This window comes from Oculina patagonica, chromosome 10 (assembly GCF_052425735.1).
Source record: "Oculina patagonica isolate OP01 chromosome 10, crgOcupat, whole genome shotgun sequence".
Lineage (NCBI taxonomy): Eukaryota > Metazoa > Cnidaria > Anthozoa > Scleractinia > Oculinidae > Oculina > Oculina patagonica.
This window is the reverse complement of record NC_135767.1, coordinates 19,547,067-19,569,253: the sequence shown is the minus strand read 5'-3', so window position 1 is coordinate 19,569,253 and position 22,187 is coordinate 19,547,067. Positions and strand designations below refer to the sequence as shown.

The 22,187-nt window shown below is 39.5% G+C and overlaps 2 protein-coding genes and 1 pseudogene across 2 annotated transcripts in view; 2 read left to right on the top strand and 1 right to left on the bottom strand.

Annotated features, from left to right (window-relative positions):
* The window catches only part of LOC144629064 (splicing factor 45-like), a 126,727-nt gene that overhangs the window by 45,581 nt on the left and 58,959 nt on the right, over nucleotides 1-22,187 (bottom strand). The gene's annotated exons all lie outside the window — the stretch shown is intronic.
* On the top strand, nucleotides 749-17,451 carry LOC144667162 (protein DD3-3-like). The gene is made up of 14 exons (XM_078528555.1): nucleotides 749-880; nucleotides 4,073-4,126; nucleotides 4,260-4,346; nucleotides 5,019-5,114; nucleotides 5,204-5,260; nucleotides 5,348-5,429; nucleotides 6,633-6,908; nucleotides 7,856-8,028; nucleotides 11,215-11,451; nucleotides 11,977-12,147; nucleotides 13,500-13,684; nucleotides 14,248-14,461; nucleotides 15,734-16,059; nucleotides 16,521-17,451. Exons 1-14 carry the CDS (start codon nucleotides 810-812, stop codon nucleotides 16,703-16,705), a joined length of 2,214 nt encoding a protein of 737 aa, XP_078384681.1. The 5' UTR covers nucleotides 749-809; the 3' UTR covers nucleotides 16,706-17,451.
* Nucleotides 19,401-21,099, top strand: LOC144667325 (uncharacterized; annotated as a pseudogene).

Genomic DNA, 22,187 nt, shown 5'->3' with positions numbered 1-22,187 from the left:
CAAGCGCAACTCCATTTCGTCATCAGCCTAGGTCGTTAGGGACGTGACCTCGCGTTGACGGCAGGGAATGACAGCAATGTTGCATGAATCGGCTTTACAACATGCGATCGTATCTACGCAGTTCGAGTGGAATTTCAGTCAAAGACAGCAAAATTCTTTCTTATTTCATCTTCAAATATAATTCGAAAGCATTCACTGTATATATGGCTTTTGTTTAATCCTGGGTCTTGATATCCGACCCTCGCAGAGCCTAGACAAAACGTAGCTTGAGTGTAACGATTTGTTTACGCTGCAATTATATTTTGCTGTTTCATTTACTAATTTCGCTGCCGTAATCGACTGCCTTGAAAGGTCCTTGCAATTTTAAAGTATAGAATTGTCAGATCTCGGTGAAATTTGCACTGTTTATTTGTGTAATGTTAAGGAATATGTGTATAAATACCCGGCGCGGACGAGCCATTTTTGACAAAATTATATGGCTGCATTTCCTCCGCGAAGATAGGAAATTGTTAAACTAAACTACAAAGAAACTGTAATGATAAGTTCGAAGAACAATGCACAGGATAAACCTTCGACTCGTACTTCATGCAAAAACGTCGATATCTCGAAGAGACTTTGATTCGAATTTCCATTTCGATCCTTTGTCACGCGATAGCCCGAAATTTAGCAATGATGTCATATCCCAAAGGGGGGAACCGATACCCATATTTGGTATTATTATCAGGGGCGATAAACAAATGATTTCAAAATCGCCTTGCACCGGAGCAGAGCTTGCCGCGATATCGCAAGGTGGTAAAGAAACGAAAAGGATGAATTCTGTACTTTTGTTGTCGTTTCTGTGGAGTATAGCTGCAGCAGATATTTACATGCACAATCCGAGGTAAGAAAGTTTTACAGTTCTATTATTTACTGGAATTTATCGTACAGTCTCAATTTAATTTGGCACGGTCAGTTATGGAATCAAAGCCTGGCAATAAAGAAGACGTGCCAATATATATAGTTCGGTGATTGTTTGTGATCTTGTCAGTTTGTGTGATATTTTGTGTACACATCTTTCAAATTTTGAACTTCTTTTCTCGAAAATATAATCGATCACAGTTCCACATGTGAAGATAAAAATATTAAGTTTTATTAACTCAGGCACGGGCCTGGGCCAGTCTGGAAAACATGTATGTTACGCCGAAGATCTTCGGCGTGGAGCTCGATAATTTACGCCACTTCTGGCGTATTTCATAGGGATTTGGCGTAAAACTTCGGCGTATCAAATACGAACTTTCCAGTGTGGCCGCCTGGGCACGGGCTGATTTCCTTTTGATGTATGTTTGCAGCAGTTCTTTCTTGCAAACTTTAACTACACACAACAGTCTCAAAATTGTTTAGAAAATAAATCAGCCTGAGTTTAATACATCATATAGTTCTAATGGAGCTTTTGATCGGGTCAGTAGTTAAGTTAATTTCAGAGGAGGTTGGACACTAGCCCGCGAAGAGTTATGGGTAGACCGTCACTTCGGCTTCATTTGAACCTAGACGCGAAAGAGTGAACATCACACTGTCGTACAAAATCGTTGCTTTCGACCAACAAGAGTCACAAGCTGATCTCTTTGAAGCATATTTTTACACTACAGCAACGTTTCGAATTTATTTATCTTAACTACTACCGAGTTTGCCGTTTCTTGGGCTCAATGGGCTTTTGTGCGTATTTCAGTTGTTGATTTTCCGTCGGAAAGCAGCGGAAAGACGATTGTTTATTTTGCCGCTTCTCCACAAACTGGACGGATTCAAGTCGCCGTTGTTGTGTTTGAGTGTCAGGATGGATCTTAATGTTTCCGATTTCTAACTGTCAAAGTAATCTGCGAAAATAAAACGAATGATATAAATCAACCACCGACACATTTTCTCATTGTAGCACTCGTTTATTCAAAATACACAGTCAACATATTAGATTACATGAATTGATTGCATAACACCGGAAAGTCGCAACGTTTTGCTTGTCACGCAATGTTCCTGCCGCTTCCAATAAACAGGTCTTTTTGCCCCGTTTTGAGCGATTACTCATTACTAGATCTGCGCCAAATAAATCGGACGTTAGTCAGAATAACAAAAAACACTTAAAACTCATCGAAGCAGACGTTTTCGACGTCAAACTTCGAACCTGGAGTCAGCGAAATTATTGACACCTCGCGCCATATTTTTGTCACATCAACTATTACACATCGCAAAGTTTAACTCAAAATATCTCAAAAACGGTTGCGGGGGCGAGCGGGGGCGACGGTGTAAAAACAAAGGGTAACAAACCTACTTTTGCGTAATGTAAAGATTACGGCCTAAAACCTGAGGAAAACGGGTGAAACTTTTCCTTCAAAATGTGTCATATGACACGTATGAAACTAACAACACCGTTCGATATCTCTTCAGATCTTGACAAAAATACGCAATGATAAATCAACTAACCTCTGAAATTACTACACAGTCGGAAGGATTAATATTAAATGAAGCCACAAAACGATTTTCAGATGACTAGCATCCAAAAGAGATCAGAAAAACGCAAATAACTGCCACCTTCTGTCGCTGTAGAGTATTTTTTACGGTTCGCCAAGGTCACGTAAAACGGCCATTCTCATTGGTCAAAATTAGCACGTGATCGGTGTCCAACCTCCTCTAAGTTAATTTATTAATATTAACATATCCCAGCAAAATGCTATTTTTATTTTCCCCAGTTTCGCACGTTTGATTCACATTTTTTAAAGATATATTTGAGACCGTCTTTCGTTTTATTTAAGTTTCAACCAAAGAGCTAATGGCTAAGATATTTTTTGGCGAATGGTTGGCAATTAAATAGCATGATTGACAATACAGTTGATTCCTGATGACTCGACCCTTCAAGGAAAATCAAAAAGGCTTCGAGATATTGGGAGTTCGAGTTATCAAGGGTAAAATTAGTAAGAAAATGACCTGAAGGGGAATCGAAAAAGGTGTGAGTTAGCAGAGGGTTCGAGTCATCAGGATTTAACCGTACTTGACAAAAATACTGAGAGATAGGCCTGCAAAGGACGTCCGGAGGACTTGAATCCAGTCCACAGGGAGTAGTCATTTCATTGTTTGGAAGCTGGAACAAAGTGCCTCTGTTGAGATCTGATCTCATCTCAGTAGAATGGAAAGCTGTGCATTTCGGGACTTGTGGCCCATCAGGCTGGAGCTAGCTTATCCTGGTTTCCATGGCTTGAAGCCACTAGCAGAGATTCCAACCCTCCCGATTTGATGCGTTGCCTCCCGCTCTCCCGATTTTTATCAGATTCTCCCGATTTATCAAAAACTTCTAAAAACAAAGGGAAAAATTGCTAATCTTTAGTATTTTTGCGATCTGAGTGTAAAACATTTCCTCCCGTATAATGTCTCAACGACCCAGTCTCTCACTGAACACGGCGCAATATTGAACACCGAGTGTTGTGCAGACTCATATGGCCAGCAGTCTAACTCCATCTAGCAGCTCCAAAAATGGTGGACAAGCATGGCAGAAGCTCCAGCCATGTAGACTAAAAGTAGAAAAAGAATAAATATTCGGAATACCTCAGAAATGATGTCAAAATACAGGAAAAGGCACTCGACAGAATATAAATTTGCATAATTTCCTGGGGGGATGCCCCCAGACCCCCCTAGAAGCTCGCGCCTTTGGCGCTCGTGACACCGCCTTCGGCAATCAAAAAACCTCCCTTTTTTCCTTCACAAGGGGTTGGAATCTCTGCACTAGGAGAATTTCCACTCCCCCTGGATTGGATGCTAGTTCATCACAGGATTATCCCCCAGCATTAAATTCGCCAGTCCCTATATTTTAATTATACACCTGGGTGGAGTCAGGAGAGTGAGAGTTAGAAGTGTCTCCCCCCCCCCCTCCCCCACCCCCCACCAAAAAAAAAATCGTAGTGCCCTGGGCCAGGGCTCAAACCTGAACTGGATTTTAGAACACTAACCATTTGGCCGCCATGCCTACCTGAACAGCCTTCCTGAATGGAGGTTAAATTTTTGTTCAATTTTTATTGGGCTTGTTTTGACTAATGTTTGTTTCCGCTTTCAGAGGATGCAACAACCGTCTTGATGAAGCTCGTAGAGAACGAAACAATGCAAACAGGTGACATTATTTATAATTTATTATAATTAAAAATCATTCTTGTTTTTTTACTCTGTGATTTTTATGTGAGCAATATATCTGTAAGATATGCCTCTTGATGTTTTGAATAAATTAATATTTAATATATCCATAGGCTGTTTGACTCACAGAACAACAACCGCGGCGGTTACAATGTTGGCAAATTGTATTATTATGAAGGTTCAGTCTTGTCTATTGAGTGGTAAGTCAAGTCAGATGGATATATATAAGTTGTTTATCTTCAATTCAAGTACTAGTAGTTTTATTATTTAACATTGCCTTAGATATCCATTTAGGCAGGATTGCAGGGGGAGGGAGGGGTGGCATGGTGATCTGAACATCCCACTTCCCTTACCATTAACTCGAAGATCAATTCCCATGTGCACCCCTTCCTTTAAAAGTGGGTCCTACCTCTTGGTAATAATTCTCTTTTGCAAAATTTTATGCAATGTTGTTAAAAAAAATTCCTGTTTCTGCAGGTCCTGCTACCTTGGGAATCCCACTTCTTGCCTCTTTTGTCACCTTCTGCTCCCAGACTATTTCCACCCCTCCACCATCCCCTAGCCCTGGCCAGGATCTTTGTGTTGTGTTTTTGGGTAAAACACTGCAAATTGTTAGGACAAAAACCAGGAAGTAGGGTGGAGAGGCAAGCTTAAGCCCATGTGTGAAAGATTAGTATCCTATTAAGGATGGGGCGGGGTGTTGGGTAGGTTAGAAAATTATTCCTAGTTGATTTCTTGTACTGAGATTAACTGTAGTTAAGCACTGGCCTGATAAGCAAGGCCTGATATAAAAGCACCATAACCATTCAACACATTAATTGTCTCAGATGTTGTAGTAATTATAACCTTTGCTTTTTTCATCTTCATAACAGGACAAATCAACATTCTTGTGGAGACCCAAACAACCACTGTGACATGATTTTACAGTACATGTGTGGGGATAATGTGCGAGATGGAATCACAACACAGTAAGGTTCACTTCTTTTCTGTGAAGGGCTGAATGTATAGTCTGCGTAAACTAGCTGTATAACAAGTTCACGTATGTTCCTTTTTCCAGAACCATCCCAGAGAATCGTGCTTTGTGCCAGAATTACGACTGCAACAAGGACACCAGGTAACACTTATACAAACTCTTACAATTACAATTAATGCTTTAAAAGTTATCAGTTATATTGTATTTTGGAATTTTTTCTTTTGACAGATTTGGAATGCATGAGGATTATGACTATTACATGGATTGTAAATACAGAAACAGAAATAAAGGGCTCTTTTCTGCTGATCAGGTATAGAAATTATTAAAAATGAGCATTTACAATATTACTTGTGCATTGACTATCTCCCTAAGAATCATGGGCACCAACTCAAGGGCACCCTATCAAGGCAGACACTTTTGTAAGCTGGGTATGTTTTTTTAAAGTGGGAAGTTCTCAGCTCTCTTTGGTGAACAACTCTCACAGATGGACACCTCACCATGGTGGACATCTCTCTTAAATGGACACCTCTCTATGTTGGACACCTGTAAGGTGGGCACCTCTCTATCGTGGACACCTCTCTAAAAGATACATCTCTATGGTGGATGCCTCTCACAGATGGACACCTCTCCATAGTGGACACCTTTCTATTTCTCTTAGATGGACACCTCTCTTAAATGGATACCTCTCTATGGTGGACACACCTGTAAGGTGGACACATCTCTAAGGGGACACCTCTTTAAAATGGACACTTCTCTAAGATGGGCACCTCTCTAAAAATAGACACCTCTCTATGCAATGATGGTGGGCACCTGTCTAAGATGGGAACTTGCTAAGGTATAGATACCTCTCTATGGTGGACACCTCTCTAAGGTTGACACATCTCTAAGGTGGACAAACCTCTGAAATGGGCAGCCTCTCTAAGGTGGACACCTTTCTAAGATGGACATTGGACACCTCTAAGGATACAACCCCTATTTTAATTGGACACCTCTCTTAATTTGACACCTGTCTTAGCTAGGCTCCTCTCTAAGGTGGACACCTTCTAAGGTGGGCACTTGTCTAAGATGGACACTTCTCTAAAATGAACACCTCTCTAAGGTAGACACCCCTCTGAGATGAACACCTCTCAAAGTTGGGCACCTCTCAATGGTGGACACCGCACAGAGGCATCCACCTCTCTAAGGTGGACACTTTTCTTGTGCATAATCCTTCACAATTGGACGGCTTAGACAGCTCTATTAAAGAGCTGTCCATCTTAAAGATGGACAGCTCTCTAAGGCATACAGACGGTCAGAGTTTGGAGAACGATTCTTATAATCTAATAATTTGTCAAAAACATCATTTTCAGTGAAATATTTGACGGTTTGTCATATCAAAATAATTTCTGCAACTTAACTGAGAAACAATCAAGATGTACTGGTATTTGTTACTAATGTACTAGTACATTAGTAACAAATACCAGTACATCTTGATTGTTTCCCAGTTAAGTTGCAGAAATTATTACATATTTAGAAATTGAAGAGAGAATCTGCCATTTCCACAAGACAAAATCCAGGAGGAACTAGGCGTGGTTATGAATGTCCAGAAGAAAGAGATCATTACCCCTACTGGCACCCCTCCCCATGGAAGGACATTGCAGTGTTAACTAATGACATTTCAAAGTGTGAAATGTACCAGTCAGAAAGCCAGAATGTGAAAGATCGATGGGCTTGTGAACTGTCCCAAGAATACATGGCAAAGATGAAATGGAGGAATTATAAAATACCCAACAATGAAGCAGAATGCAAGGTATTTCATGATGAGTACATGCTATAACATTGCTTATAACAAGGCGTGATTAATTTAATGTACTGTAAAAGCTGTATTAAGCAATTTGTGTTATAAGCCCCCTCCCTCTATACCCCCAACCACCCCTCCCTAGATCACAAGATTATGACATTTTATGAACAAGAAAACAAGGAAAACTTGTGCTTTTTAAAGTTACTCGTAAACACATTTATTTGTTGTTGTTTCTATGTTACAAACATGTGCTACCAAACAGCACTTAAACATTAAGAAGTCCACTCGATTTCGTTTATATGTACCCTAACTGATATGTTTTGAAATAAGCTCCCCCCCCCCCCAGAATGTCTTGAAAAAATTCTTTTTTGGCGTGAAACGTGAAATAAGTGAACGTCAAACGAGATTTGCGTGATAAGTTTAGATTTTTGAGTTTAGATTTTTTAGTTTTCACCGCAATTACGTGAAACGTTCACTACTTTCTGCACATCATCGAAAAATCACTTAGCATACCGTCAGAATGTCTGTCTGGAACTTTTTTATTGGGACTTTTTAATTCTCCCTCGTGCGCTCATTTCAGTGGATTAATTATGGCTATTGTTACATTCTAATTCTCCAATGTATTTTTTTTGTTCCAAATGGTCGAGACAACTAGCAGCAAAAATGTAGAAATTTTCAAAAATAATACGACTTTTTTAATTTTCACAAACATGTTTCGACGGTACATCCGTCATCGTCAGTGTGACGGTTATGAAAGTTTACAGTGATTTAAAACGTGCCTGTTAGTTTTCAACGCAATGTAACGTATGATTTGTAACAGGCACGTTTTAAATCACTGTAAACTTTCATAACCGTCACACTGACGATGACGGATGTACCGTCGAAACATGTTTGTGAAAATTAAAAAAGTCGTATTATTTTTGAAAATTTCTATTTTTTTTGTCTTTTTCCCGCAGGCAAAGAACGCTACCTGGAAGAAATTCCCGTCACATGACCTCCCTGCTCCAGAGTGCCGGGAATCCGACTGGTCACGTGATAATCACCTTGGCAACGGGAAGGGTGGTTACGCCAACAATTACAATTGGACTTTACCCGACTTGGATCATGAAAATTGCGTTTTACGAATCAGGTAATGTGCAACAAAATTAGGGCATGATCCCCTCCCTTGGGCAAAAAAGTCCCACAATATGAAAGGTAGGAGCTCGGCCGCTAGAGTACCCTCGCTGGGATTCAAATAATCGTTCCTATTATTTAGAAAAGACGGACTGGTGTTGGTCCCGTCCCTGCCGTTTTTGTCTCGTGTCGTCATGACGACGTTGTCATGACGACACGAGATAATTGTACAGGGGGATATTTTCCCGCCATGTCAATATTTTTCCCGCCATGTCAATATTTTTCCCGCCATGTCAACATTTGCTTTGTGAGGCCGCGGAATTTTCCCGCCATGTTATGAAATTCCGGCGGCATCTGATCACAAAACAAATGTTATCAAAGAATAATTGTTTCTTTACAAAGGTCGCAACTAAAGCGCTGGTTTATCAAACAGTAAGTTAGGAGTATTTATTGTAAAGGGCTTATTATGTAAAAATACAGGCACGCTATAAAAAAGAGATGACGTTTTTTTCTGAACTTGCAACAAACGAGCAAATTTTAAGTGGTCTAACAGGCAATAAAAATGGAACAGAAATAAGGCCCCTTTTAGCTGGCAACAGTGCCTATCCGCTAACGAACTGGCTAGTGAAACCCTACCCGGACAGAGGACGCCTGACTCAGGAGCAGCGAAAGTTTAAAACCTAAAGTTCGGTGTGCTACGATCTGTAGTGGAACGAGCATTTGGCATGTTGAAAGTTCGTTGGAGAATTGCGTTGAAAAAGGTTGAACAAAGAACGACATCCTAAAAAAGACTATGATTGCTACGTGACTTTTGCACAACTTTGTATTGAAAGGGGTGACCTTTGTGGCATGAATAACAACAATTTAATAACAGAAGATAAACGATTAGATAAAGACAATTATTTTGATGCCAAATCTTTAAAAATGTCAACTGTGGCGTTTGTTTGTTCAAATCTAGCGTTGTGCTGTTCCATACTTTTTCCCACATTTCAATAAAAGAACTCTGCCAGTCTGGAGTCGTACTTTTTTGCCTTTCTTTTTTCAGGCGGTTCTGATTCATCGAGAGAAACATTTACACTTTCGATTTGCAAAGCCTCGTTTACACTCGGCTCTGAGGTAAAGGTAGAACTCAATGTATGACCGAAAGAGGGAAATTATATTTGATGAGTTTTCTTAGGATTGAAGAGCAGAAATGTCAATCTAAAGCGCAAAACATACATTGCTTTTTTATTTTTTTGACCCGAAGATTGACCTGAGTCAAGAGGCACTACATGTAGCTTCATATATCCTGCTGTGAATTCCACGCTACAATGGACACAACTTTAATTTATAGACGACAACAACAGCCTTTTCAGTGCATGAATGAAGCTCTTAAGAGGAATACACGTAGATGTGACGCATTTTTTTCTTTAAATTAGCTGTACGCTTTTCAATTTTGGATATATTTGAGCTGCAGCCAGCAGTTATCAAGAAAAATACAGACAAGTTTTACGTTCTTAAAATAACATTCTAACCTTTGTCGACAAGATTGTACTGAAAATCAATGAAATTAATTGTAACAGAAAACGCGTAGAAGAAGAATGAAATACACCAGGTTATTACAAACGCATAATACAATGTACTAACCGAAAGAGAGAAATTATATTGATGAGTTTTAGAACGGATCTGAAAAGCAGAAGTGTCTAATAATGTTGTCGTTGTTGTGCATATAACGCTAGTATACCGCAACTTAAATTGAGCGAGAAAAGCAGTTTTTAACATGAAGCTCTAAAATCTCTTTGGAGTGTCTTGTCTTGTGGTCGCTTGTAAAGTTTTAATTTGTGCAATTGTGAGATGTATCAGAATAACAGCTTCACGTTGCCAATTTAAAGAATACGTGCTTTCATTTGATATCTATTATTTTATCTTGAGAGTTTTGGAAAGTAGTTGAAAATCATTTCTGTTTACCAAGCGTAGGAAAATGGTGGATGTTTCAACAGGATATTTACTGTAACAACTGTATTTATAGAGATTACAGTCGTGGAATATAGCAGATATGGTAAAAATGTTGCTGAAAGAGAGGACGATGTAAATATCAGTTGTTCGATCGGTAAGCATTGTTCTTATCTTTGTGTAGACAACTTTTTTTAAATTTAGCCGCGGCAACAGATTGTATCGGGGTTTAAGAGGGATGGTAATCTAAGCAATTAGTTGGTCGGGATTGAATGTCAAAGTTAATCTTGCACACAATATAACACATGTCGTTTGAACAAAAGGTTTGAATCGTTTGAATCGTTAGTCGATTGAATACCCAACCATTTTAAAGTTATGACCAGTTATGGTACAGCATAGTAAGCTCTGTGTAGAAGTTAAAGTCTCTCTTTAAAAGTGAGATTTGTGCGAGTTAAACACTACTACATAGTTTATTGCGTACGTTCGCGCGGAATCACATGTCAAGCAAGATCGAATGTTTTCCATTAAGCAGAACCTAGCAGAATATTTCATTCAGTAGATTTAAATAGCGAAGAAAATGACTGTAATTTACACGTTCTTCCGCCGCTGCGTTGTAGCTTTGGCGTTACAAAAACATTAAGACCGGCTCAAGAGTGACCAAAACCAAATTTCTCCTCACAATATCAATACTAAATCAGGAGAAGAGGTTATAAGAATTAACAAAATCATCACCACTCGCATGTCATTATCACTTAACAGGCTAAGCGTTCACGAATAAACACCCAAAGCGATATCTCATATAGCGTGTAGAAAGCACATGGAAGTCATAGTATAAGTATACAGTAGAATGTATGCTTAGTGAACCAAAGTGCAATACAGTGCAATGTCTGTCATCTTTTTCTGCTGTTATTGGAGTTATATAACTGATCAACTTTACAAGCAATAAATAGACGTGAAAAGCGATCTCTTTTTTAAATAAACTCTAAAAAGTGACACGAGACACTAAGCCCAGAGGGCTTTTGATTCAGTCATTTTACAGTAACTAATTCAACTTTCTATAAGACGGACGCCTCTCTAAGACGGACAGTTGGAGCTGGTCTCGAAGGTGTCCGTTCTGAAAAGCCTGAAGGTTGACTATTTTAGTTTTTTTAACGCGAATTATTCTAGGTCGAGAAGATTGTCGCTTCCTAACTCGTGGGAGCTATGCCCCAGTATTTTATAAGTCATTTTTTTCTGCTTTATAAAATTACTTTTTTAACGGATTTCATAGGTACAACATTTCTACCGGTGATTATGACGGCTGGAATTCGTCAGTAAACAGCTCCATGAATGGCATCAAACAAAGCAAGCTTGACATTGGAGAGAAATACGGCATGAACAGTACTTTGGCTGCCCAGAGAGGCTATGTGTTCAAACAGAACCCTGAAGTCCAACTGTTTCCATCTTTTGATCTTAAGCTTAGGCTAGCCATCAATACCAACCAGTATGGCCGTGTCTTCCAAGATAGGTAAGATCGACAGTTACAAATTACAAAACGTCAATTTTGTGTTCAGTTTAATTGGTTTCCCTCAGTGTCGTTCCTATCTTATATATTAGGATTTTTGACCAAGCGCAAAAGATTTAGGGAGCAAAGGAGAGGACTCAACCTTTTGATTTTTTTTGCCCTAAATAAGGGAGCCTCAAAGCTTCACTCATTCACAAGATGTACAGAGAACACCAAGGTGAAGATATTACGTGAATATTTCAAGAGAGCAAATTGTATTAAGTTTTAATGATTTGTCCATGACATATGGGCAGAGTTTGAAAACTTCTGCCATACGTTTTCAATTTTTGTTTGAAATCTCCTACCTGTATAACTCATGTTAATGCATCTTTTGATACTTTAGTGGGCTGTTATAGTTATTTTTAACAAAGCTAGACCATTATTTAAAGTTTCCATTAATATAAATATTTCTTTTGACCTCGACTTTTCGATGTGATCCTCGTGATACCGCCCTTATAAAAGAAATCAAAATCAATTTCATCTCTTTAGGTCCCATACATTCGCAGTTCGTCCCCGACCCTCCGATCTCCAGGGCGTGAACATCCATAATTTGAACGTTCGTGGAAAGCGCGGCAACATCGTTCAAGTTTATCCCGGTGTGGAGTACGACTTTGTGCCCAACTCCATGTTCGTTAAGGATGGCGACTACATCCACTTCCAGTAAGTCATATATATTTATATATATTTTTATTCTCTAAATATCAATATGTACACCTTCCAGAACTTGCGAATCTGCGTAAAAAAATGTAAAAGTAGGGAATCCAGGGAAAACGCTCGGAACGCATATGACGCCGGGTCTAGGATTCGAACCCGGGCTACATGGTGGAAAGCGAGCGCTCTCACCACTGCGCCATCCTTGCTTCTGAGTTCGCACTTCGAGTGCACAAGAGCATTGAATGTATTGTAGTCTATATATATGGAACGAAAAAAGAAACGTCTGCCTTCAAGTCTAAGCGGCTTATCCGACTGGGCCCTACATGTGGTTTCTGTATCATACGATAAGATACTTTATTAACGTGAAATAAGCTTAGCTTTACGGCTACAGTCGAAGCTCTCTTAACGGACACTCTCGTAAGCGGACAGCTCTACTTACGGCCGCCTTGTTTGAGACCCCGTTTTAACTCCCATACAAACTCTGTATCTTTACATTCTCGTAAGCGGACATTCCCGTAAGCGGCCGCGGACACCTTCAGAGATTACGACTTAGACTTTTTCTTTGTTTTTAAGCTCCCGTAAGCGGACACCCCAAAGAAAATCCTATTTTACAACCGCTGTTTGTTTTTATCAATCAACTTCACATCGCCAATCGTCACAATGATTTTACAGTACCGATTACAATACCATATTTCAGTGTTTGTTTTGTTGTTATCCACGCCCGTCCGGTTATTGTTAGCTGGGCAAGCTCCCGTAAGCGGCCATCTATCCCTTACACCTCTAGTGGCCGCTTACGAGAACCATTCTCGTAAGCGGCCAGCTCCAGTTGCGGACACTTTTTTCGCGTCCCGAGGGTGTCCGCTTACGAGAGCTTCGACTGTAGTTTACAGTTATTTCACGAAATTAAAAACTTAAAATCTAAATTAATTAAAATAATTAATGGGGATGCTAGTCCATCGCAGGGTTACCCTCAGGAGTCAGTACCCATTTATACACTTGGGTGAGGAGAGGCGACTATGAAAGTAAAGTGTCTTGCAATAACATGACCCTAGGCCCTAGCCAGGCGGGCTCGACCTCGGACATCTCGATCTGGAATCCAGTACACACCATAATGCCACCATACTTCCCAATATCGATCAATACAAGCGCTCATATTGACTTAATGTTAGCACCACTATTGAATTTATATCGATCGCCGTTTTGCAGTTTATATTAGAAAATGTTGGCACCAGAGTTGTTACCGCGCGCCGTCTATATGAAAGCTTGTTAACGCCAATGTAAACTCAATATCGCTGCTTTTCAGTCTGTGTTGAACAATATTAGTACCAATATTGACCTAAAATTTTTCTCATTTTTAGATGGACCGGTTCAAACACAAACCCTAACAACAACGATGGCCAGGGGAAAGCTGGAACTGACCGATCAAACGTAGTGCTGTTAAAGAGTAATGAATGGGGCAGGAATTATCCATCACTTCTGGACAGCACCAACTTGTTAGGTCTGGAAAGAAACAGTCTGCATAACTTGGCGTTGTTGGACAACAGTAAGTCATTATCGTTTAGCCTAAGGAAAAAAGGTTTGCCTTCGCGTACTCAATTTTACCCCCAAACAATTCCATACTAATGATTTTCCAATACACGAGTTGCGTTCAATTTGTATTTTTACATCCTAAGTTGAATTCATTTACAAAAATTAGTCAATCTGCTTAAATCAGTTAGGGTGAAGGTTTTGAATTCTTAGCCAATCCGGCGTATAAAGGCGAAAACCCATCGTAACAGACGTAAGCAACCTTCCCGCGCGCTTTTCCCCACGCTTTTTTCTCACGCTTGCCATCTGTAACAATTGCTATGAATTCTGTGCGTTAGTTTTTCCACATTTCCCGCCACAAACAGTAGCTCGCTCTGTGATACAGTAAAAATAAGAACCCGTTTCCAAATTTAAGGCTAAATAGGTTCTTATCAAAATGGCATCTAATTTGCAAATTTTAGCCTAACAAGTTCTTACTCGTGGGTTTTTACTGTATTCCCTTCGTTATCCTCTCTTGATTCCTTTTAATCAATCATGGCGATAAGTGTAAAAACATCAACAATATTTTTCAATCAACAGGGCAATTTGGAGGCGAAATGTCTGAATTGGATGACGCAGGCACATACTTCGATCTGGGACCAAAGAAAATCACCGGAAGTGGTACATATCATTACATGAGCACCAGAAACAATAACTTCTCCAACCGAAGCCAGAAAGGTCGAATTATCATCTCAAACAGTGAGCGGATTGCCAGGATGATAGGCAGAAATGGCGGGACTCTTACTTTTAATGAGTGAGTACAAAACATTGGCTTCCGGTTTACTCCAGAAAGTCGAGAAAACAAGTGCCAGTTGATAGTGACATCACTTCTCCGAGAAGTGACTGAGCCCGCGGTTTTCATCCCAGAAGTTGCTAAGCAACATGACGTATTTATATGCGCGACGGCTTTTGGAGTATTCGTGAGCGCTCGCGCTTGTTTTTGATTGGATGAAATAATTCGGAAATTCTTCAAGTGCTTCAACGAAGATTTGCAAAAACTGGCACTTATTCCCTCGACTGTAGAGCACGCGATGCGTGCTCTCTCTGGAAGAATGCTGCTCTGTTGAAAACTTTTTGGTGGAAAGGACCGTTCCATTCCATTTCTTACCAGAACAGCCGTGTATTTCAGCGAGGAGCATGGTTAAAGTGTGAAAACTAAAATGGTAAAGAAAAGAGGAATACCTCTGAAGGTATTACATTTTTTGCTGAAAATTTTGCAGTGGGAAGGACGTTACATCGTTGCATTTGATTGTTTTCTCCCGCCGTACAAATAGAAAGCACTCCTTATTATAATGACCCTGTCTAAGTCGTTCACAGGGGGAATAAGTGCCAAATCGTATCTTCGTGAATTTGCTGAGCCCGCGATTTTCGTTGACCGAAGGTGACGTAGGAATGCTCGTGAATGTTCGCGCTATTATTTGATTGATTAGCACAAATCGCACCCTCTTCGAGTGTTGTATATAACGAAGTTTTGTCTAAAAGCGCGTGTTCCCTCTTTCACCCACTTTGGACGTCTAACACAGCACAGTACGTACATTGTTTTTTATTCTATTGTTAATTCGGTCACCAACCAGCCACAAACATCTAGCCGTATTACCAGGGTGGCCGTGTTAAAGAATATTTTAAAAGAATAAGAAAGTAGTTAAATGACTGAGTGAGCTTTTGTTCTGGCCAAAATAAAGTGCCCGTAATAAAGAGGTAGCTGTATTAACGGGGTACGGGGGGTGGGGGAGGGGGGCATAAGGCGGGTGTAGGCTGCGAACGCAAACTGCTTTTCGCCGCTGTAGTTTAACGCCACCGAAAACTTTATGCAGCGTGACACAACTGGCCAAAAAACCATCCGCGTTCCACAGGCTTTAACTTACTTGTCACGCAACATCCGCGTTTCACAGGCTGCTACTTGTCACGCAACACTTTAGACTTAAACATCCGCGTTTCACAGGCTGTAACTTAACTTGTCACGCAACACCTTAGACAAATGCTATAACTAAACCACTCTAACATGGTTTTCTTTTTATCCCTCAAGTGGCCAGTACGTCGCTTTTACATCCGACGCTCTACCACAGTTACAATCAATTAGCGTGGAGCTGCTGTCCGCGGAAGACGGCCAGAAAATGATTGACGACAAAGGCGGTAGGATGGGAGTCGGTCACGGATACGCAAGCGACTTTTTGGTGGTGAATCCACAAACGCTAGAAACAGACAAGAAGTTTAAGATCGGTATGAAGGTAGATTCTAGTGCGACGTCCAAAATACAATTTTTTCGCTCTTCGGAAGATATGGACTTAAAAACTTGGTACAAAGTGGACTCTTCTGTTTCAGATGGCTTTGCTACTGTGGAAACTGATAAAGGTGATTATATTATTAAATCTTTCTGATTAGTTCTTTCGTTAACCTAATACACTGCTTTACAAAATTAGAAAGGACAAATAGTGATTCCAAATTTAAACTCAATCTGTACAACTCAACAGAAATAGCTTTTTACCTCTTTTCATTATTTGGGCTCAATTTTTGATACCAAAATTATTATCGGCATTTGCTTTTAAATTTAAACGACTTCATTTTGACACTTGACCGAAACTGGCCTAATCAGTGACGTAGTCAGGGAATTGGGAGTCTGGGACCAAACGTTTTTGAAAAGTGCTCTCGATTTGGGCTCTCGCGTAACGCCAGAGGGCTTTCGGGCTATTCAAGATGGCGGCGAAAAAAATAGCCAGGGTTCAGTTTGGGGAAACCGAAGGCCATTTTGTTCCTAATGTTAGGAGAAATCGTAAATATTTTTTGACTAAAAATACATTTTTTAATATTTTCAGGTGGAATCTACGTGGCTCGCACCATGCCTGACAAGGCCGCTATAGCTGGGATAGTGATCACGTGTATCATTATCGTGATTGTGATTGGTGGATCAGCGTTCTACTTCAGACGTCATCCTGATAAATGGCAGAATTTGAAAACGTCATGTGTGAATGGTTGTCGATCGTGCAAAGGGAAAGTTTGATATTGAAATGGAACGAATGATGTAAATATAATACGGAGTAATTAATGTTACCTATTAAAAGAAATTAACGCTCCCCTAAATTAAGGTCTTTGAAATGAACGTGACTTAAATTAACGCGAATTGGAGTGAAAAGTTGTTTTAAATGAAGGGAATTAACGCGAGGGACAGGGCGATTTTTTTAAAATGAAGAAAATAAACGCGATTTGTGATGTCTCTAAAGATATTTTGGCTGCTGTACCGCTCTTCTGAATGTATGAATAAATTGGAAATATTTTTTCATTTGATATATCGGCTTTTACATTGTAAAACACTAAAGAAAGTGCACAGAGAAGAGGATATTGTTTCCTACTTTCTTAAATTAACGCGAACTTTGATAATTCGCGTTAGTTGCTTGAAGCGTTAATTTCCTGTAATGAGGTAGATAGAGTTTAATATAAAACAAATTAAAATGACCAAAGATAGATTAGTATTTGAATACCAGGATTTGTGTCTAACTTCTAACATTCAAAAATCACACATTAGATTGCGAAATATTAAATCACACATTAATCTAGAAGCAGCATCTTGACTGTGACTTGCAATCTAGATTTTTAATTTCACCATGTAATTGTTGCTGGTTCAACTTTCCAACTCCACGAAATTTTCATTAATTAATTAACCGAATTTTGTATCAAGTTTTTAACTGTCTCAGTCTTTTGTACGACTCTTTTACAATGACGTTTGTAATAAACTGTGTTCAAATATAAGATTTGTGTCCAGTACATATACCGTAAAAACCCGCGTGTAAGAACCTAGGGATTTAAGAACCTCCTGGCAGAAACTGATTTACTTTTTTAATACCCCAAAATATAAGAACCTGTTTAGCCAAACAAAGTCCAACAGGTTTTTATATGTGGGATTTAACTATTTAATTTATATGTATATATATATTTTTTTTTTACCAAAAACCAATGATACAATACTGTATCATTGACCAGTTAATGTTGTTGGACTTTTGGCAACATGGGTACATTAATAAATATTTACAGTGGAACCTCGATATAACGATCCTCGATATAACGATATTCCCGATATAACGATGAATATTCTATGTCCCGGCAAAAGTTACAGTAAAATGTATGGGACGGAGCCCCGATATAACGATATTCCCGATATAACGATGAATATTCTGTCCCGGCAAAAGTTACAGTAAAATGTATGGGACGGAGCCTCGATATAACGATATTCCCGATATTACGATGAATATTCTATGTCCCAGCAAAAATTACAGTAAAATGTATGCGACAAAACCCCGATATAACGATGAGAATTTAGCGGACCGAACGTAAAATCTTCCCCGATATAACGATGTTATCAGTAAACAGTCACAACTTAAGCAAGATATTGAATTTAATCCAGTAACATAACAGTAATCGAGTAATCTCGAACGTTTCTGACAACACCTTTGAACGATGATATACGAAAATGATTCTGTATTCTCATGATCCTTGTTCTGTAAAAAAGCATATGTTAGGTTTACCCGATATAACGATATTTTCGGTTATTTTACGGCCATATCGTTATATCGGGAGTTTCGATACAACGATCCCTCGATATAACGATATAATTTTACTGCTCCCTTGGCATATCGTTATATCGGGGTTCCACTGTATAATGAAGAGCAGATCAGATTTTATACTTTTTTCTGATAATCAACAACAATGTCTACTCTGTAGAAATTAAGAACCTACTAAGCCTAAACTGTCAACAAGTATCCCATAATACAAGAACCTGTTTTTGCCAAACTCTGAAATAGATCCAAAATTCATTGTAACAAAACATCAAGTGTATTTCCAGCCTATGCATAGTTCTAGCTCTAACACAGAGGGCACGTAGTTGAAATGTACTGTATTTCTTCTGGTTGAAAATGTACAGAAAAATATGCAAAACATCGTTGACAAGTTTCTAAAGCCTTTTTGCATCAACAGTCAGTATGTAAAAAAATTTATCTCAGGAAATTTCACGGACGATATGTATCATCTGTCACCATTTCGCTTGGAAACGATTATTTGCTGGCCGCTTAATGGAGGTAAAAACCCATATAAATAATATACTTGCGACAGCAAAAAGGTGGCCGCGGCCGCTTAATAGAGGTGGCCGTTAAATAGAATGCAGCAGTTCAGTGACAAATAAATCGGGACTTTGGAAAGTGGCCGCTTAATAGAGGTCGGACTGCATTAACTATCACATGTTTGCAGTTAAGTCTCGTGATCCAAACACGCTTTGCAGTTCAAATAAACGTTGTTAAAGCGACACGCCTAGCAGTTTGTTTTGTTTTGATTTCGTTTTGGCCCAGTCGCTGCAAGCGCCACAGTAAAATATCGGTCCCGCTTGTGCCAAAGGTTAAGAATACGTCTAACGAAAGTCTTGCAAAACTATCTGTTGTTTGTAGCAGACCCAGAAATTTTGAAAAGCCCCGTAAGGGAAGTGTTAAGCAACCTAAACTTCATGTTAAGCATAGCTTTAGTCTTGCTTGACGTGCGAGAAGTCGTGTCGCTTCAAAAATAGACAGCTGTGCCCCTCAGTAAGGCAATTTGCAAAGTATGTTAAAATTTGCATTTATTTATACAGGTGCCGTGCAAAAGGAGCGTTTTTCAGTATTTACGGGCCTTCAACCCTCGTCAGACACGGTTAATTTCCAAACTTACGATCAAATATGTTATCAAAGGTTTCCTTGTCCTCTGTAAGTGTTCAATTAATCTTTTCCCTTAAGGCACCTCTGCGTTCATGATGCATTTGTTTTTGTTTTCGTTAATAGTCACGTAGGTGACCCTTTCTTTTCTATACTTGACACTTGGCCTAGTGGTCTTCACGGGCCATCACATTTTACAAAATGTTCAGTTCTTTTATAACTTAACTTAAACGCAAATGTCACACGTCTTTATGCAACTTAAAGAACACTGCTTAACTCTTACGATACCGATACTTTCCAATACCACTTTGACGACTCATCAGGCTCATTGTGAACATCGAAATTTATCTGTATTTTCATACTCGAAACACCGTTCCAACTATTACTATGCATGCATATTTATACTGATAGCAAGGGAACTGGGGCACGACGTTTGGTTTGTTAGTTTGCACGAAGATGCCGCACAAGCTGCCATTGAACAAATGTCTTCGAAAAGCATTGACTGTTTTCGCTGTAATTACACTGGCCATTTTGTCCACTTTGTTAGGTCATCGACAAAAAACGACGCCATGGTAAAAAGGTTTTTATCGCTTTTTATTACTGGGAACAACTAACAATGGCAACCCAAAATTTTTTGGATCTGACAGCCCTTGCTGCGTATGGTGGGAGACAAGTTGTTGTTCCATTTGTAAAAGATTCGCAATTTAACGGCTCACCGACGAAGGAACGTTTCGAAACACTCGCACTGTATTATAATGTTACTGCGCTCAATCGCACACTTCGTTCGCGTGGTCACGGTACGCTTATAAGCTGGAAAGAGTTCCAAAACGTCTGCCAAGGCAACTAGATGTGCTAGTGTATTTTGATTACACAAATCTCAGCCAAGCCACGCAGGCAGGTTTTCCTTGCAAAGGTCGCCATTGGAACACACACAAAGGGTTCGTGGTTCACTGGAAAGACAATTTGCATGAATGTCTTTGCGGTTGACTCAATTGAAAAATTTGAGACTGAAGTTGTAAAGAGGCTTCCATGTGTTGGCTTGGCTGAATGGAGGGGAAGCAATAAGACGAGATCACGGGCACAGTTTAATTTGTCATCTGTTGTAACACACCTTATGCGCACACACGACGCTGCCAGTTTCTTCAGTCCAAAACTCCTTCATGTTGCGCAAGACTTCATTACAAAAATTCTTGGTCCACTCTTTTTTTCTGTACACATACGCACAGAAAAGATTTTAAAGCTGGAACTACTTAAAAAATATTTCTACGGTCAGGAAGTGTTTATCAAATTTGTCGACGCTAGTTCAAAGGCACAAGAATGTTAGTAAAGCTCACATCCCTGTTTTTCTGGCCGCCGATTTCGCAGACTATGGAAGTTCGACCCGACGAGTTAAAACTGCACGAGACAACGCCAAGTCACTCATGAATATTTTATCTCCTCTAAAACCGATTATCTTTGGGTCCTCAGCTTACAATCTTACTGATCGAGGCACTGTAGTTGGAGGCGGTATGTTTCAGAAAGTGATTGTTGACCAATTTGTTCACAAGAACAGTCTCAACCAAAGGTCCTTTGCTAAATGTGTCAGTAAAATGTGTAACAATTTCTGTTATTTCTAACTCCATTAGGATTGCTAAACAAGTGATTATTCATTGAAAACTGATACCGTAAATTCAGTTATACAATAATTAGCCCAAAAATCGAAGGAGAGCTTAACATAATAGTTTATTAACCCTATTCAGACCGGGCTTTTTTTGGACCTTCTCTGACCAGGGGGAACTTCGGAAGCCCTCCCTATGTAACTTCCAGAATATTTAAGCAATCACAATGAAACTTATAGGATGTATTGAATGTCCGAACATCTTTCTTTTGGTATACGTCACGTGGGATGGTGACGTCACATCACGTGACAATTACATCATGATGTCAAAACAGCCGCCGTCTTGGATTTCAAAATTTTTCCAAAATGCCAGAAAACCATCCAAAATTACTGCAACGTACTCAAGATCAATAAAAATGTGCTTTTAATCCGTAAAAATGTAAAAATAATTCCATTTAAGTGGATTTTTATTAACAGAAACACGCAAATTTACATGCCTGTCAAAATGCCGTTGCCGTGGTGATGTCAAGTACATGACACTTCATTCAACCCTACCCAATTATTGCTAGATAAATTTTAGAAAAACTCAGACAGTTTGGCAGCATTTGGTTAAATCTTAAAAAAAGTTATCAAAGTTCAAAGTCAGCGCGGGCCTTAAAAGCCCTCCCCCCCCCCTCCCTGGTCTGAATAGGGTTAATGGTACACGTTCTATGTGACCAATATAATGACATAGCAAAAGCATAAACATAAGGAAACCTGGAAGACATTTAACAATTATTGGATGAGGTTGAGCATGATAGCGAAAGTTTCTGTTATCTGCCGAAGCCGAAGGCTGAGGCGGATAACAGAAACTAAGGCCTTGATAATTATCGCTATCATGCGAAAACCAAATCCAATAATTGTTTTATTATGCACATTCCTGAGCTGCACTTGTAAAGACAAGAGCGCATAAAACTGAATGCATAAAACTATTGTCTGTAGGTATGACGTCACTTCTACATATGTAAAATCTAATGTCTGTAGGTATGACGTAAGAGAAACAGCAAGCAAGAATTAGCTGCGTGCTTATAGCCAATCAAAATCAAGCTGGTGACACCAATGTATAATAATGGTCTTTATGGTCTTTAAGTTGTTAGTGTAAGCTAGGATTTCGCTGAATTTTAGCTAATTTCCGTCGGCGTTCTGCAATTTCATTGGAAATGGGCCCACATCTT

What these genes read in the sequence shown, in the direction of transcription:
- LOC144667162 (XM_078528555.1), top strand. Translation starts at nt 810, where the DNA reads ATGAATTCTGTACTTTTGTTGTCGTTTCTGTGGAGTATAGCTGCAGCA. An exon ending in ATTTACATGCACAATCCGAG is followed by an intron (nt 881 to 4,072) that starts GTAAGAAAGTTT and finishes TTCCGCTTTCAG; the next exon opens with AGGATGCAACAACCGTCTTG. An exon ending in GGGACTCTTACTTTTAATGA is followed by an intron (nt 14,462 to 15,733) that starts GTGAGTACAAAA and finishes TTATCCCTCAAG; the next exon opens with TGGCCAGTACGTCGCTTTTA.